This window comes from Acipenser ruthenus, chromosome 9 (genome assembly GCF_902713425.1).
Source record: "Acipenser ruthenus chromosome 9, fAciRut3.2 maternal haplotype, whole genome shotgun sequence".
Taxonomy (NCBI): domain Eukaryota; kingdom Metazoa; phylum Chordata; class Actinopteri; order Acipenseriformes; family Acipenseridae; genus Acipenser; species Acipenser ruthenus.
In genome coordinates, this window is record NC_081197.1 from 7237862 (window position 1) to 7255089 (window position 17228).

Genomic DNA, 17228 nt, shown 5'->3' on the forward strand with positions numbered 1-17228 from the left:
CACCTTTCATAGTGAACCACCAATCACAAAGCGCTTTACAGATATATATATATTAGATATATACTGTGAACTATATGCAGAGTCACTTACAATAGGACATTGATTTAACATCTCATCCGCAGGATGGAGCACAAGGAGGTTAAATGACTTGCTCAGGATCACACAGGAAGTCAGTCAGTGGCAGAGGTGGGATTTGAACCAATGACCTTCTGGTTACAAGCCCTGGACTTTAACCACTACTCCTCACTTCTGTATAGCTATAATGCAGGGATGTTTAACCTTTTGCAATGCCTTCACGAAGGCAGGATAAATGGTATGAACAAAATATCCACAATGTTATCCAATTGCTTGGTATTAAAACAAAAAATTCAAAAGGTGTCACACTGGGTATTCTGCAGCATCTTTAACGTGGCGTCTTGTCTGTCACAAACTTCAGATGAAACAAGGCTATAGGGTTTTTATGTTGGGAATTCGTATCTCCAAGTTACAGGTGTGGCTGAATACTGACTCACCTATACATGGACTTAAGTACCAGTTCAGCTCTGGTGCACAATTTTGTCGAGCGCTTTGGAGTAGCATCACAAACAAGCAGGTAACTAAAAAAAATAAATAAAACATGACACAAGCCAAAATCAGGTTTGTAATTGGTTTCTTTACTTAAAGAATACAAAATCTCCAGCAAATGAAAAAAATAGTAAAAATAAATTAAGCCTACAAGGTTGGAGATGAGGTTTTAACCGTGAGCATTTCGGTTAACAATGCATTAAATTCAGATAGTAAAAAGTACCGCAAAAAATGTCCAAGCAATAAATTACAAGAGTAAAAGAGAAAAACAATGTAACTTCAAAAACATTGCAACACAAACTTAAAAAAAATACAACAAACAAAAAAGCTTTGTAAACTCTACACAAGATGTTATTGTAAACTGTTTTAACAACATGTCTGTCCCACAAAAAAGTGGTATTGTCCTCAACTTGTCCCCCCCAATTTCTTTTTAAAAACTTAACACCGGCTTAAGGTTGGGATCTGCTGCCAACGTGAGGTAATAGCTTTTCAAACATCACTTTATTTTGTTTATATTTCTGACAACCCAGCCTTTAAGTTCAGTATCCATGATGCCAAAAGGAAGTCAGCAGCTTAGTTCATTGAAAATGCGGACAACAACATTAGGTATACGTGTATGCACTGCGAGACATTAATACTTGGTCTTTTATTCTTGTTTTGCTTCTAACCCCTGAAGCGAAAACATAAAAACAGTTGCCTCAGAATCCCCAAAGCCATGTTAAAAGGGGAATGTTTTTTTGAGGAAACCCAGTTTAGGTATTTAAAACAACCACAAAAAAGGTGTCTTAAGCATCTGAAAATGATCTAAAATGGGAGGTAGGTTTATCGCTTTACTCATACTTATCCTTTAAAATCTATGAAAACTTCGCTGCACATGGATGTAGACACAGAAACTGACATTGTAGTGTCTAACAGAGCACTGAAGCTGGTGGAAAAAGTTAACCCTTATGATATTTTATCTGACAATTCTTTCTTGTTCAATGAGGCTGGTTCCACCTTGCTTTACACATTGATTAGACTGGTGGGTTTTCAACCTTTTTATATACTTGTGGACCCCTAGAAACAAAGTCACTAAAACTAGCCCCCCCCACCCACTCACTCAAAGGGGTTAACATCTGACCTAGAAAAGTACTCTTGCATGCTCTTGGAATGCAATTCAGAACATTAAAAAAAGTAAAGAAAGTAAATTATTATTGGTAACTACTGTGTATCAAATAAAAACACACCTGACGAAAAAGTAATTTCAAGTACTCGTCTACAAATGACGCTTTAATGTTGAGCAGATTCACTTTTTTTTTTGCTTGATCAAAAATCTATCCATGGTCAAATTGGAGCTTTTAATTTTTGCAAGCGTCCTTGGTTGCTACCTAATCATAACTGTGCATGACGCGAATGCTGTTTCCCCGGCAACAGTCCTTCCCTTTCACCATGGTCTTTTCCTGAAACAGTGCATGATCCCCACATTTATGCTTAAATCGTTATAACTTATTACTCTTTTTGTTTCAGTTAATTTGAATTATTATTTAACCTATTATAAATAAAATGAACAATGAACTGGACTTGCTTCCCAGACCCCCAATAACATGGACAGGGACCTCCGGTTGAAAAACGCTGGATTTGACAATGTGTTCTTGTAGTTGATTCAGACATGTACTTGTCATACTTCCTCAGTGATACAAACCATTTCTTACATGGTTGCACAGTACATTATTAATCATCAAAATCCACACCCCTTCAGCTTGTTAGTGCTAGAGATCAGGTTTACAAAATTCCAGTGAAATTCAAAGAGGCCAGGAAAATTGTTTCTAAAAATGTTTTTCATTTCATTTTTTTTTTGTTATATGTTCTTACAAAAATGTGCCAAAAAAATATATATATATATTTATATTTTTTTAAAGCACTGTGCTTGGCTTGCATGCAAGTTTGTTCAGCTTTTAGAATAAAATGCACATCCAAAACGACAATCTTATTAAAATATTTTGTTCATAAGCCTCTGCTTTAAAACTAGAGACCCATTATTTGTTATTCTATTGAAATACATCTGAAATACATTACAGAAACGCTTCCATGTCGGGCCCTGGATAAACCCCCTCCCTTTTGATGTCCAGCAATGTGCTCTACAGGGTCTTTCCTCTCGGCTTCTTGCTTTCTGCATTCCTTGCACACAGACATTGGCTGAATACTTCAGAGCTTTCGAATGTTCTTCTTTCAGTTGTTTACCTGTTAGAAGAGAAAAGGTTTGGATTAAAGAACACTTGTCCAGTGTCGTGTCGCCTAAATCGTAGCCCTCGGCAAGAACCATCGGTGTGCGTCAATGCCTGCAACTACAAAAGTTTGCATTGTGTCTCCATTCTTCTCTGAGGCTAAATCAGTCTTTCACATGCATTTCCAGGAAAACAAGTTTCACAGGCTCTCTGATTTCCTTGATGTCTGTGACACACCTCACTCACACGCTACACCTAATTTTCTATCAATACACAAATGGCTTGACAAAAAAAAAAAATCAGGCTAATGGTTTATTTATTGAGCGGACACCTTTATTCAACATGACTTACAGAGACAAGGGTGTGTGAACTATGCATTAGCTGCAGAGTTACTTACAACAACGTTTCACCCTAAAGACGGCGCACAAAGAGGTTAAGGGACTTGCTCAGGGTCATGCAGTGGGTCAGTGAGTGAGCCGGGACCTCCTAGTTGCCCTTTTCTTTAACCACTGGACCACACAGCCTCTTACGATCCCAGAATAATGTAGTAATAACGTCTCCCGTTTATCCTATGACGCAACAGAAGATTTTGAATTTGTATGGTACAGAAACTTAAGAAATGGGCTATACAAGAGTTCTACTCACAAACATGTTTACACTCATACAACAACATATTTCAGAGGGTAACCAAATAGAGAATGGAGTATAAAAAAAATTCTATGATGATAATTGTTCCTATTATTATGGTTCTGACAGAGGAACTGATGTAACACCTCCTGAGTCTGCAACATTGCTGTAACCAAAATACCTGTGCTGAGATGTCACTGGGATTTATCCTTGGGTCACAGCATTGAGCATGTATGGAAAGGATACAAGTACTCTGTGTATTCAGTATGCACACACTGTCAAACTACAGTACCTAGTCTAAAGCTCACAGTAGAATGGGTGTGATCCGTAAACAGCCTGGTATCTCATGAGACACACACAGTAAGTTAAGCTAGTCTATTGCTTTGTACAGTAAATGTATGTTTGCGTCATGCTTAACAGTATACAGTAACCCATTGTGGTTTATAGCCTAACTTCAATTCATTGACACAATTATGCCAATCACATGAAAATGTTTTGCAACCCATTATTTCCATTGCAATTATGTGTAGCATTAATGTTCCCTGAACAGCAAAGGTAAAGGTATTTCTTTCTCACAACCTTCAACAGAAGCACAGGGGTGAATGACGTACTCTGAAAGCCTGCACTGTGTATATAACTGGACACCATTCAATCACCTGATGGGAAACACATGGGAACGCCCCTGCACACACACACAGACACACAAATCTTAGAAAGGTTATTTGCAGATTAGAAACAGGCCTTTTTGAATAGAAATTCCACAGTGTTCAAAGTGAAGGCACTAAATCCTAAACCCCAATGGCAAACAGATGGACACCGGACTGCAGACAGCAGCAGTTGGGGTAGTACAGAAAAGGGCTTAAAGCATTCCACAGATGAGCAAGTACCAAGGGCAACTTGAAGCGTGTAGCGGAATAACTGCAGGGAGCCGCAAGCACCCACCACCGAATTACAAAACTCTTCAATTACCTTCAAAAAACAAGATTAGCTTCTCCGAGCCTTATGATGACTTTTCTGTCCTGTTAGAAATAAAACACATTTAAAAATATCTATGTGGTAATGCTTTGTCATAAGGAAGAAGCTGGAATTGAATTTAGGGCCAGGGTTGAAGAACAATTTTTTAATTTTTTTTGTTTTTTATTGCGTTTTGCGCCCTTTTGTCCTTGCGAGACCCATTGTTTCCATTATGACCTGTGCTTTCTGTATGTATTACTAACACAAAGATAACTTTTAATGTAACTGATTTCACTAAAACCTGTCAAATTGTTGTTCAAGGCTCTTCTTTCCATTTGCCATCTACTGGTTTTAAACGTCTACAATATCTCTGGCACTTACAGCACAGATACCCTCACTATTTAAAAGTTTGTGAATGTCATATGGATTATTTTATAGGCACAGTTCCCAATTAATTGAATACAAGTTGTAATGTTTTCTTATGTTCTTCTAGCTGTTCTCACTTTCCATTCCTTCAGCTCAGGTTACTGTGCTCGGAATATGATAGCCACCTCTTATTTAATGAGGTCTGTTGGTGACAAAGCCTGGGTTTTTCTAAGTTCATTGACATTTGGAAAAGCTGTGCATCCCTTGGCTCACATGCCAAGGCATGATTCGGACTTCCACATGACGCAGGGAAGTGTAACAGGATTCTACTTCTTGACTGTGTGGAAATTTAAAAAGCATTTTTATACTTTGTTGTAAATCGGTCCAAGTTTCAGTTCATCTTTTTCTAAAATGTTTTTTAGCTTTACTTCTTGTGTGCCTAGTGTATTTCTCAATTGTCCGTCATTTCCTGAAGCAGTATGGATGTCTAGGAATTACTCATTAAGCAGTAAGTGCAGCTGATACACAAATAAGAACGTAAGAAGAACATAAGAAAGTTTACAAATGAGAGGAGGCCATTCGGCCCATCTTGCTCGTTTGGTTGTTAGTAGCTTATTGATCCCAGAATCTCATCAAGCAGCTTCTTGAAGGATCCCAGGGTGTCAGCTTCAACAACATTACTGGGGAGCTGGTTCCAGACCCTCACAATTCTCTGTGTAAAAAAGTGCCTCCTATTTTCTGTTCTGAATACCCCTTTATATAATCTCTATTTGTGACCCCTGGTATTTGTTTCTTTTTTCAGGTCGAAAAAGTTCCCTGGGTCGACACTGTCAATACCTTTTAGAATTCTGAATGCTTGAATCAGATCACCACGTAGTCTTCTTTGTTCAAGAATAGATTCAATTATTTTAGCCTGTCTACATATGACATGTCTTTTAAACCTGGGATAATTCTGGTCGCTCTTCTTTGCACTCTTTCTAGAGCAGCAATATGAGGTCTTACTAATGCATTGTAAAGTTTTAACATTACTTCCCTTGATTTAAATTCATCACTTTTCACAATATAGCCAAGCATCTTTGTTGGCCTTTTTTACAGCTTCCCCACATTGTCTAGATGAAGACATTTCTGAGTCAACATAAACTCCTAAGTCTTTTTTATAGATCAAACCTTTATCAGAAGAACTTCACAAGGCAGAATGCCTACCTTTTCACTCAACAGAGTCACTTCACACAGAAACAACAGATGATTGCAGTCCAGGTTTTTATTCCAATAAGGTCCTTAACATGTACATACAGTTTTTTTCTGGTTGCCTCATGTGTCCCACAGCCTGTTTTGGGCTGTTTTCTGTGCACTAAAAAGCACTGCAGACTGAAACACTGTAGTTATTCAAAACATATATAGTTTGTAATATTTAGGGACAAAAATCTGCCACACTAGTGCCAGAGTGCTACCACAATTACCCTGCGCTCTGCAGATGTTTCTCCCCTCTACTCACCTCTAGCTTGCTGTCTCCTGGTTTGAGCCGCTTGTTCTTGGACCATGCTGTCGAGGCCCCCCCCAGCAGGGATTTCTGCTCGACAGGCTCTGTATGCGTCGTGTCGATGGAGTCGGTGTCGCTCGATTCAGGGGGGGTCAGCTCCTCCAGGGGGGTGGACTTCAGCTCGGGAATATGGGCCACCCGAAACCTGCAGAGAAAACAACCAAGACGAGCAAGGGGGTCACAAACCAGGACAGCTTCTGTACAAGGCTGAAATCCAAACTTCTCCAAATGTGTACGTAATCCTACCATTGAAGTGACTGAAAAGCTATCTGTGGATTGTTTTTATTGCTTTGCAATAAACCATCTCAGTATTTTCTTGTATATATGCTTGCTTATGTCTGTTAAAATCACATCAGAACCCCACTGCTACTGAGACCAGACACAAAAGGCTTTAACCCTCCCAGTTAAATAAATGAATTAATCTGAACAAATCACTCAAAGCCCCATTTTTGTCTTTTAAGAACAGTTTCTTACCTTCCCACAGAGAGGATGGCCATTTCGCCCGGCCGGTGACTCTTGGTGCCCACTTTGGTGGTCTTTGTAGTGTCGATGGGCATCAGGAGCTCAGGCCACTTTTTCTGGCTGCAGCGGGTGCAGCAGGTGCCCATGGGGGGTGCCAGTCCGTGCACCGTGTGCAGGTGGTGCTGGTGCCGGCACAGGTTGGGCATCGCTTTGAGCTGGGGTAGGGGTGGAAATCTGAGAGACACAGGAAGGAAGCATGGTCAGCGGGCTCCTTATACAGACTGCTTTGGAGTCCATCATTTACATATATGCAGGATTAAACATTGCGGACAAACTGAACATCAGCACTGCCCTTCTTATGAATGTTATTAGCAGTTAAAATTACTATACATGCAAACTAGCATTAGGAACAAATCTGTTTGATGCAAATTGTTTAGCACAGGCTTGTTGGAATGTCAGTTATTCATTTACTGTGTGATAAAATATGCAAATTCCTCCTAACAATGGGTTTTTATATGTATATTCCTTGTTTCAGCTATATAAAAAAGGAGAATATTTTTTAAAATACTATTTTTGTAGACCTACGGCTAACAGAGTCAAAGAATGGGGCTGTTACTCCAAGGAGAGCTTATTAAATCATCATTAATTAAAAAGCACAATGGACACCTCTCACTGACATAAACAATGTCCTAGTTTCATTCCCGTCTCGGTTGGTTAACTTCAGAGTGCAGCAATAAATCTGTACAGTGGCTTTAATAAAACTCCCATAAGGAGAGGTCGTCATCTGCCAGTCATGGAAACTCTCTGCGGGGGAACCACTAGTTGGCCTCCTGCCAAGCAGTCTGTAATGTTTTCCACCGTCCTCACGAAAAGCCTGGGTGCCATGACGATTGAGAACACGTGTGAGCTAAATGATTAATGGGCCTCCCAAGTCTTCCCTCAAAAAGATTGTAAACTATATTTTAGCTATTTCCTTCCTAGATTCATACAATAATTTGCTATGTTGTCTCGAATGTACTCAATTGCCTTGATTTATCCCTGCTGCTGTTGCCACTACCTTGGCGTCACCTGGTTGCCACAGCAATTTGCGATTGTAGTTCTGGAAGCTGCTACTGCTGACTAGTATCACACTGCTTACATAACCGCTAGTTACCATGACAATGCAAAGTACCTTTTGTATTAAGGACTTTCAGAGAAAAATATCATTATGTGCTTCACATCTGGTACTTTATCATTTTTGCCCTTGCCCTTAACTAGCTTGATCAAAACATATTATTTTGGTCGCAGTTGTACAAAATATTCCCTTATTGATAGGATGCCACGTATGCGACATTTAACCACCAGGTGAGCCTGTGCCCTATGCAAAACCCCATGAAAATGCATTTCATTAACTTCAGAGTATAAGGAGTTCACCAATTATATGAAGGAATTGAGTCGGATTGAAATGGTTTCTTACTTGAGGGATTTTTTACTGACAGAGATCTGTTTACTCTCATAGTCCTTCAGTAGTTCTTCTAAAGCAGCAGCGTTTTCTGTTAGGAGATAAAATGTGAGTGGTTTTACAGTACATGAAGCATGTCACAGGGAAGCCAAAGGGTTAAGCCATCAGGATGCAAGCAGAGGGTGAAGGTAAGACTTACCTTTTTTTTCAGTGATGAGTCGCACCAACACACTGATGGTATCTTCGTAGGTATCATCCAGTGTGTAGGGACAAGGGTTACCTATGTGGGGCAGAGAGAAAACGGTCTTTTTTTTTTTTTGTTCACCTCAGAATCTTCTTGGGGGTGCTCACTGGAGAATCATACCGATTAAGAAGTGTCCTTGTGTTACACCTTTACTAAAACTATTTACAGAATCATAGAGTGTTTTGGCAACATGTTTAATGTACGTCATACGTAATATTGTCCAGTTCCATTACTGCATCTAAAATACTGATGCGACAACACACACTGCAAGAGAGCGTCTTTACTACTATGCAAAATAGTTGGGACTGATGACCTCATAAGCAGGGTGATTAATTCAACAGCAATCCTGTACAGGTTCTCTCTCACTGGCTGAGTTTGACTAATTCTGAAATGATGAGGACCTGGGCCCGTTCTCAGTGAGGAAGGCCTAGTCCATTAGAACACAATCTCCATGACAGTTCCCACAGTCTCACTTGGAAAGTAGAGAAGAGGCGCAAGCTGTATCCTCATATGAGGCATTTACTTCTCCCTTATGTCCCCATGTAAAGACTAGAATTTTTTTTTTTAATCTGAACCCATATGAGATCGGTACATATGAAAGGGTTAAACCAATCCAAAATGCGAAAGTTTTTTTTTTCCCTTTTAAAAAAAATCTATTCAAATCTATTCATTCTAACCTTTTGTATTTCTATAACAACCCTCACACAAAAAAAACATGTTTCCTAGCAACAAGAGCAGCAGACTTTATATTTAGCAATAACAATTGCTTGAATCTACACGAGTAATCCCAGTACTTACATTAGACATCCAGTATGAAAAACAAACAACGATATGATCCACCATTTCACTCCTATAGAGATCTATTAGTCACCTGCCACAGTCTCCTCTCTACCATTTTATTTTGCATGATATAATATTTATAATTCAATAAATACAAAAAACAAACTCTACGGCATCAAGGAAAAGCATAAAAAAGAGGTTGTTTTTAGAGATTCAGTCTTATGTGTACATCTCACAAACGGCTTCTCTTTACCCTTTTATGGATCAATCAGATTGAGCTACACTGCAGTAATGTCAGTTAATTTATACTGCTTAGGGAAGGATCCTGCATTTCATTCAAGCTGAAAAGAAATGGGACCATGCAGCTATCTCTGAGCTATCTCGGATCCCTCAAGACATTGTTTTGTAAGCAGGCAGCTAGGCTGGCAGCACCCTTTCAGAGCTGCCCTCAGACCTCGACAGAATCCACAGCCTATCAGAGTGATCTTCAAAGCTGCTTGTTTTGATTATGTAACAATGTTGTTCTTGTTGATCTGTGAAATAATATATCTGCCTGACAGCCTCAAGTAGCCCTGACCCTGTATTGCAACCTTTCTACCTTTTCCCACAAAGAAATAAATATCCAACTTGGTTTGCATACAAGGGAAAGTCATTACTTGTGAAATTATGTGAAATATGTTTTTCAATAGCAGGATAGGCAGCAACTAAAGCTGAAAAACCAAACTGGACTGTATGCCTTGAGAGGGTGGTTTTGCAACCTCTATAGACCCTTGTTTTTACTCGAGAGTTATTTGGGAACTGCACTATATTAATCAATGACTTAAGCCAGCCCAAACTGTTTCTTCACACTGATGGGAGGCATTATCCCTTTGTCTCTTTGGCATGTTATAGCTTTTACTTCTGCATAACAGAACTGCAATTATCTTTATAGACCAGCACAAGCAAAACTAAAATGCGGTTCTCAGATGTCTGCAGCACAATGTAATGACACATTCAAATCAAGCAGCTATAAACTGTGTAGTGTTACAGCTATTAAACCAGCAAGAAACAAGTCAATGTGTGTTCACTATTACTGGGTTATCTGCAGTTCTGAGAAGCGTGTGCAGTGCATTACCTGGCAGTAGTATGGGAGGGTACTGGAGCTGGGTCTCAATCATTCATTACTCCTTGGCATGACCTCATGGTAAATGAGACAGAACACCCGTGTTGGTTCTTCTGCAGTCTGTTTTACGTTCTGGCACATCAATGCCTGTCCCAGTATATTGTCAGTGTCTACATTACAGTATGCTGTACAGTAACTGTAACTTAATATGGTGTGTGGTGCAACAGGAGATCCCCTTAGCAATGCATGACAGCTCAGCCAACTTAAAATCACCAGCTGTTTTATGAAGTAAAAATGTAGTTCTCTTATGGAAGACTCATATATAAAGTATTGATTACACATTGACATGATACGTTGTAAGTTAATTCAAATACTATGTAAGCCTATCTATAACCACCATTTCCATAGTATTTTAGATATACTGTTAGTATATATTTCACCAAAGATGGTAAATATATTTGCTGTAAATTAAAATATACATGGAGCAAACTCTGTCACATACAGGTTCTGTATTCCAAGAACAGTATTTTTAAATAACTAGACATATAACCATTGAGTTGTGCAAGAGAACATGTTGTTCTCTCAGACAATGACCTGCCACCAAAGATTACAGCCTGGTTTAACACACTCAGTCCCCAATTACAATCACTTTACGTATTGAGAAAATGCATAAAATATCCACCAGCCCATTCTAAAACTACTAATTATATAACATGACTTTTGGAGGTCATTGAGCCAGGAAAACAATTTAATAAACAGTATGAAGTCTTGAATTTGCTGTTAGAAAATACATCAATATTTGTTCATTAAACGGAACACCCAGACAGCCCAATTAAATTTGATCTAGCAAATGGGTTAGTTGAATATAATATCACTACATGTGCTTACCCAGTTGGTGAAAGTTTTCTGCTAACCATACAATTCTGAAGCACAATTGGTAGCATTGTGTCAAAAAGCATTTCCAATGCAGTTGACGTCACCGCTATTGAAAGTAATTGTGTTCGGTATATCCCCCCTGTAGCTGACCCTAAGGTGTGGCTTTATGTCAGCATTTTGCATCATTAGCTGCTTTTAAGATCCATACCTTTTCAATGGAACTATTCCTAAAAATAATCTGAATCAAATTACAGGTCAAGGGAAAGTACATCCTGTGCTTTATGATCTGCACATCGGTGTATACCAGAGAATGTTTTCCTTTTTAACTTTGCAGTCTCTGTGCTGTTGGTTTTAGGAAACCACACAATAACAATTACGGGTTTTTGGGAAAAGGGCAGCTCAAGTTTAGAAGGACAAGATCAAGGTAAACTTCAAGAACAGAGGCTTAAAAAAAAGGGTTAAAAAAACATATGAACCAAAATCTACATTGAATAAAAAACAAAAACAGTAGGCGACTGGTTGTTGGGTTTAGATTCAATGTCACCCCATCTGCTATCATTTAACAATGCAGTGTTGTTACAGTAATTCACCCCAACTGAACTACTGTACATATTTAATCAGCTGAGTCAAGTCAATGCCCTGGCAAAACTGAGATAATGCCCTCCTGCCTGGTTTAGGCGGCAAAGCTTTTTGTGAAGTAGCGTCATTCCTGAATGTTAGATGTTCAAATAGGTGGACCTAACACTGAAAGATTGGAGATTACCCCCAAACAGTCCTTCCAGCCGCAGTTTCAATAGTAGCTTTCGTGTATTTATTTTGAAACCCTTTTAAAAATCACATTCCGCAGTCCGATAGCTCTGCACTGTTACGTGTTGCTCGCTCTTATCTGTGTTTTACTGACCAGCTCCCCTGTTCCTTTCCATACAAGGATAACAGCACTGCTGGAAAATGTTTCCAAATCTCTTGGGGAAGCATGAGCGTGTTACAAATAAAGGGCAGCGTAAATACTTTAGTGTCTGTCACACTGCTGGCTCAAATGACTGTTAGCAACTCAGTTTATATACATGCTGGGGAGGGAGCGGGGCTTAACAGATACTCCCATTTCTAAAATACGGAGGACACATTGTATTGATTGGAGACACTAATATATTAGCAGCTTATGGAAATCCATTAAATTGAATCATGTAACATAATATGTTCTCTTTAGTTTATCTTTAACCCGTGTCATGAAACTATAGGAATAACACATACCAAGATGCACACTGAAAATAAGCATCTGTAAAAAAAAGAGAGATTCAATATACCATATTAAAATAACTTTAACACCATCACTAAAATAACTTTAACACCAATCTAAGCTGTTGGATTTTCGCTTGGCTAATCAAGTAAAGCTGATATGAGGTGTTACCCTCAAGCTAATTACACAAACTGATTTCTCATTGCTTAGTGCTGGTGCAGCCATATACAGTATACAGTAAACATAAGCCTGGTAGTATTTGAATTAACATTTAAGCAGAGCGTTACATTTTGGCACATACAACTGTATTTTTATCTTACTGCCACGCTTTTATGAACTGTCTAACGACTGTAGCTCTGAATTGGGTTCTCTAATTGATTATCATGATGTCAGACAAGAGAAGTTACAAAACCCTATGTATGCAAGTCAGAATAGGTCCACTGAGATGAAATACCTTGATTACAGTTATACAGGAACAAAGGGTCTTTTTAATTTAATTAGCCTGTTCTAGAATTCATCTGGGACATCTGGGTTTACACCATTGCTCTACTGTGCCTCATATTTAAATTACTTAATTAGGTAGGTGCACATTATATATCTGACAATACCTCACATAGTTCATATCATATGTTGGTTCTTTCCTCTTAAAAAAGGGATGAGCTTTTAAGGCCAAGAAATTCACATGGGGATCAAACTGCTCATACCTGGCTTAAAATAGACAAATTCATACTCCTTTAAAAGGTTTTGTTTTGTGATTTCATTGCAGTTCAATGGTACTGAACCTACAATAACTTTCAATGCTTTCTGCAGCGAGGGATCAAAGAAAATTGCATTGCATAATCTGTACATCAAAAGCTTTCCATTATTTTGCATACCATTCGTATTCACCGGAGTCACACAAAACCCATTTAGTTGTAACTAAAGGCTTAATCATGGGTGGTCATACTTCTGTAGGCTCTGGGATGACACGAATTGTTGTCTGCCCTCCAGCTTAACTGGTGAAGTCATCAGTACTGAACTTTAAATAAACAAAGGCTTGACCCTTCATACAGGAACTATTCCGATCACGCTAGTTTAGGAAATGTGTTCATTAATATGTTGCATTCAAGTACTGAAATTATAGTTTAAACTATAACGGCAGTTACAATAGCTGAGCTTCAGTTACAGAAACCTGCTGTTAGATTTTACTGTAGCACTTTCTTTGACCGATTGAGGAAGCCACCTGAGAACTGGGGTGATTTATACAAAATCATGTAGACTAAAAGTCTAGTATAAAACAGCAACCTCTTAACACCATAGGGATGTTGGGGGGAATATATTTGTATAGTGGGACTTTAAAGAAATAGCATCTGGGTCCTGTCTGTCCCAGTGTTAATCTTGAACAAGGGCTGTATTTTTATTGCATGTTGTTCTTCTCTGAATAAAAAACAATGTTGGTTTTCTTACCATCTTTCTCAGCCATTCCTGCCTCCACGTCACCACCCTCCTTCTCCGCCGTGCAGCTATAGCCCTTCTTCTTCAGGATGTTGCAGATCAGGATACCCAGAAGCCCCATCACACAGAAGATGGGCACCAGAGCGAAGACGGCATACTCTGTGGTCTTCTCCTCGGGCACGCTGATGTTGGAGGTGTTGGCAATGCCGTTGCCCACGAGTTTGGGAGCGTTCTTCCCCCCACTTCTCAGCACTCTCAGAAATGGGCTTTGGTAACCTAAGGGATGGAGAAATAAATTTGATGTTGGGACTAGAGATTGGAAAAACACCAAAGCAGGAAGCACATTCTTGTCACCACTTCTAACAAGCTGTTGTGATCTAAATAATACTGCTGTAGAGGGTGTATTGTAAAAAAAAAAATATATATATATATATATATATATATATATATATATATATATATATATATATATATATATATATATATTTATTGTATTTGGTTATATCTTTTATTGTGCACACCAAACTATTCAAAACAACAAACTGACTAGAATTTCTGTCAGTGACTTGTTGGTTGTATGAGGTGGTAGTACAGTGGTTGAGAAACTTGAATTTAGAGTTCTGATTGGCTGGGATATACTCCTCCATTTAGTAATGTCTTTCCAATAGGTTGTTTTTGTGTTAACCGTTTAGAACCACCACGTATCACCCAAACTTACTGTCTTTTGAAAATCGCAAGCCTGTGGATCTAATTGTATACAGCATTGCCTCATCTCTAAGCTTGCATTACCAGGCTGTTAGTTACTGCATCAGACTGACCTTCACAGCCTGCGGTGCCCTGAGGAGCAGAGGAGCATGGAAGACATTCACTGGCAAAAGAGGGCTCATTGGTGGTGGTGTAGAACCTAAAGAAAGGAATATATTTTTAACAGGCTGCCCCAAGTCCTGGATTATATACTGAGCATCAAAAGAAACACATCACTTGTATTTGAGCATCAAAAGAAACATATCACTTATATTTGGAAAAAATTCACTACATGTGATCGAAAAATGACAAGCACTGTTTTAGAGCAGGTGCAGTGACTTTTTATTGTGCTGATTAACAACTGACATCAGGAAGATGCTGCAAAAAGATCTGTCGCTCTTGGGCAGATGTTGTGACTCTTGGTCTCCCAGTTCATGGCCTGTCATTGACAGAGTATGTCTGGTTATACTGTCTCACCAGGTTTGAAATTGCTGGCTGCGAGCACCCAAGACGGCGAGCCACAGTACGTTGCCCTAGTCCAGCCTCCAACATGCCGATTGCACGAAGGTGCTGTGATTTTCTTTATTGCTTTTATTCAAGCCTGCAGATCAACAGCTGAAATCACTCCTTATCCAGCATCCAAATCAACTGTCTCACTAATTAGGTGATTTAGTGCATATACTTCAGTCATAGTTACTCAAGTGTGGTATGGTCAAGGATGAATGATCGAATGATTAAAAAGAAACCAAAAACATTTAGTCAATGTCCATCATTTATATACCTTATTTATTTCGAAAATAAATGTGTTATAATAGTGAGAAGTTTCTTTTGATGCTTGGTATATATTACATATGCATACACACACTAAGCATACACACACTAAGCATGCAGGTATTTGAAATAGTAACAGTGCAAGTGTGATTTCTTACCCGGATAAGCACTCTCCACACACTGCATCTGTTGTTGATGTTCCGGAACTCAAGAAGTAGTGTTTTAAATTGTCACACCGGGTGTGTGGTCTGCAAGGACCCAGGTCGAGGCTTTCTGAAAAAGTGCCTGTAGCACAATCTATACACACTGCTCCCAGGCCATTGCCAAAACCGCATTCCTAAAAGAAAAATAAAGATTTATTTTGAAATAATAATAATAAAAAAAAACCTGCTGTGGCATTGTGACAGGGTGTGTGTGTGTTGGTGTGGGGAATATTGGGTTGGCAGGGAGGGGGTTAAATTTCTTCCTGTCAAAACACGTGGGAATGTGCATATAAAGTAGGTGTTCACGGGTGGTAATTAGAAAGGGTTAGAGTTGATGTTGGTGATAGAGGTGGAGGGGTGCGTTTGATGTTCTGTGTTCCGTGTTGCGCTGTTTGTTTAACGTGTTAACATTAGTTTTTGAAAGGCCTTTTGGTTTACCCGTTGTGTCTTATTTTGTTAAATGTGTTTTGCTAGACATGTTCACATTTTATTTAAATGTCACACTATTATTATTATTATTATTATTATTATTATTAAACTGGAAAAAACGGTGGACAAGCAAATTAGCAAAAATTTAGTGGCCACCTATTTGACTTAACTACATTAAAGAAAAATAAGGTCTGCTTTATAAGCAGCCAATATCTGTGTAAAATCAAGGAAGTTGTCTAATAAAACTTTATTGCTGTATACCAAATGCAAAATTCCAGTAAAAGAAATGTAAAAAAAGTTTCACAAGGACAATGACTACACATTGATCTCACCCTGTCAGGCTCCTGTCCCGGGGGACACTGAAGACAAGGGGCACACCGACCTTCTCTGTTCAAGTACTCCTGCTTCCCACAGTGCAGAGTCAGCACACTGGGCCAGCTCAGCACCTGCAAGGAGAGAGAGAGAGAGAGAGAGAGAGACAGAGAAGAATGAGGGGCTATTATTACTGCAAGTGAATTTCCCTTAGCAACTACATAAAGCACAGAATTGTGTACAGCATTCTCTTATTGTGCACACCAAGCTCATCACGCTGAACCCACATAGATTGAGAAGGAAAAAAAAAAAAAAAAAAGTAAAATTGAGTTTTTGCTGCTTTTCAAGATTTTGGACCTGATTTACTACAGCCTTTACTCCAAAACGGCTGGTTCTTGTAGAAACCCTTTCCTTTACATTTGGGGCTGCTGGTTGTAGGCCTCAGTTTTGAAACATTACATTTGTCTTAAATTTAGAAGTAGAAAAATAGAACACTGCAGCAAAATCTTTTTCAATCTTTGTCAAAACAGAAATGGGGGGGCACAGCAAGAATTGTTAATGATCGGCTTTGCACACAGTATGGATTGAGAAGCATGACCTCCTTGCCAACTTGCTGTCTAAATAAAAGGCTATCAAATTGCTAATTAAGTGAATCCCTGTACACAGACACATGTCATCAGAGACCTCCTTATAATTTAATCATGAAAGCATTCTGTCCCCAAGCTTTCAGCCCCATCAAATAAGTAAATCAAGAAAAAAACAAAAACAAAACTACAGTAGATAGAATGGCTCAACTTGCTAAGCAGCTTTCAAGCTAACTTACATTCGTAGCTTCAAAAGATTCTGACCGGACAATGACACACAGGGGGCAATGTGTTAATCACAACATTTAATACTAAAAATCCAATAGATGCATAAAAGGAGGAATCATATGTTCA

The 17228-nt window shown here is 38.9% G+C and overlaps 1 protein-coding gene across 2 annotated transcripts in view; it reads right to left on the bottom strand.

Moving 5' to 3' along the window:
• Nucleotides 1-632: 632 nt before the first annotated feature.
• Nucleotides 633-17228, bottom strand: part of LOC117405239 (tumor necrosis factor receptor superfamily member 19L-like) — a 35434-nt gene continuing 18838 nt past the window's right edge. The window contains exons 3-12 of one of the 2 annotated variants that reach the window (XM_034008144.3): nt 16311-16424; nt 15505-15683; nt 14650-14735; nt 13844-14107; nt 8358-8438; nt 8174-8249; nt 6730-6951; nt 6211-6400; nt 4365-4414; nt 633-2784 (exon numbers count right to left, since the gene is read on the bottom strand). In XM_034008144.3, coding sequence (XP_033864035.3) covers nt 4367-4414; nt 6211-6400; nt 6730-6951; nt 8174-8249; nt 8358-8438; nt 13844-14107; nt 14650-14735; nt 15505-15683; nt 16311-16424 — 1260 coding nt within the window. In that variant the 3' untranslated portion in view covers nt 633-2784; nt 4365-4366. The remainder of the gene's footprint in view (nt 2785-4364; nt 4415-6210; nt 6401-6729; nt 6952-8173; nt 8250-8357; nt 8439-13843; nt 14108-14649; nt 14736-15504; nt 15684-16310; nt 16425-17228) is intronic. The other variant, XM_034008145.3, reaches the window with a different exon arrangement.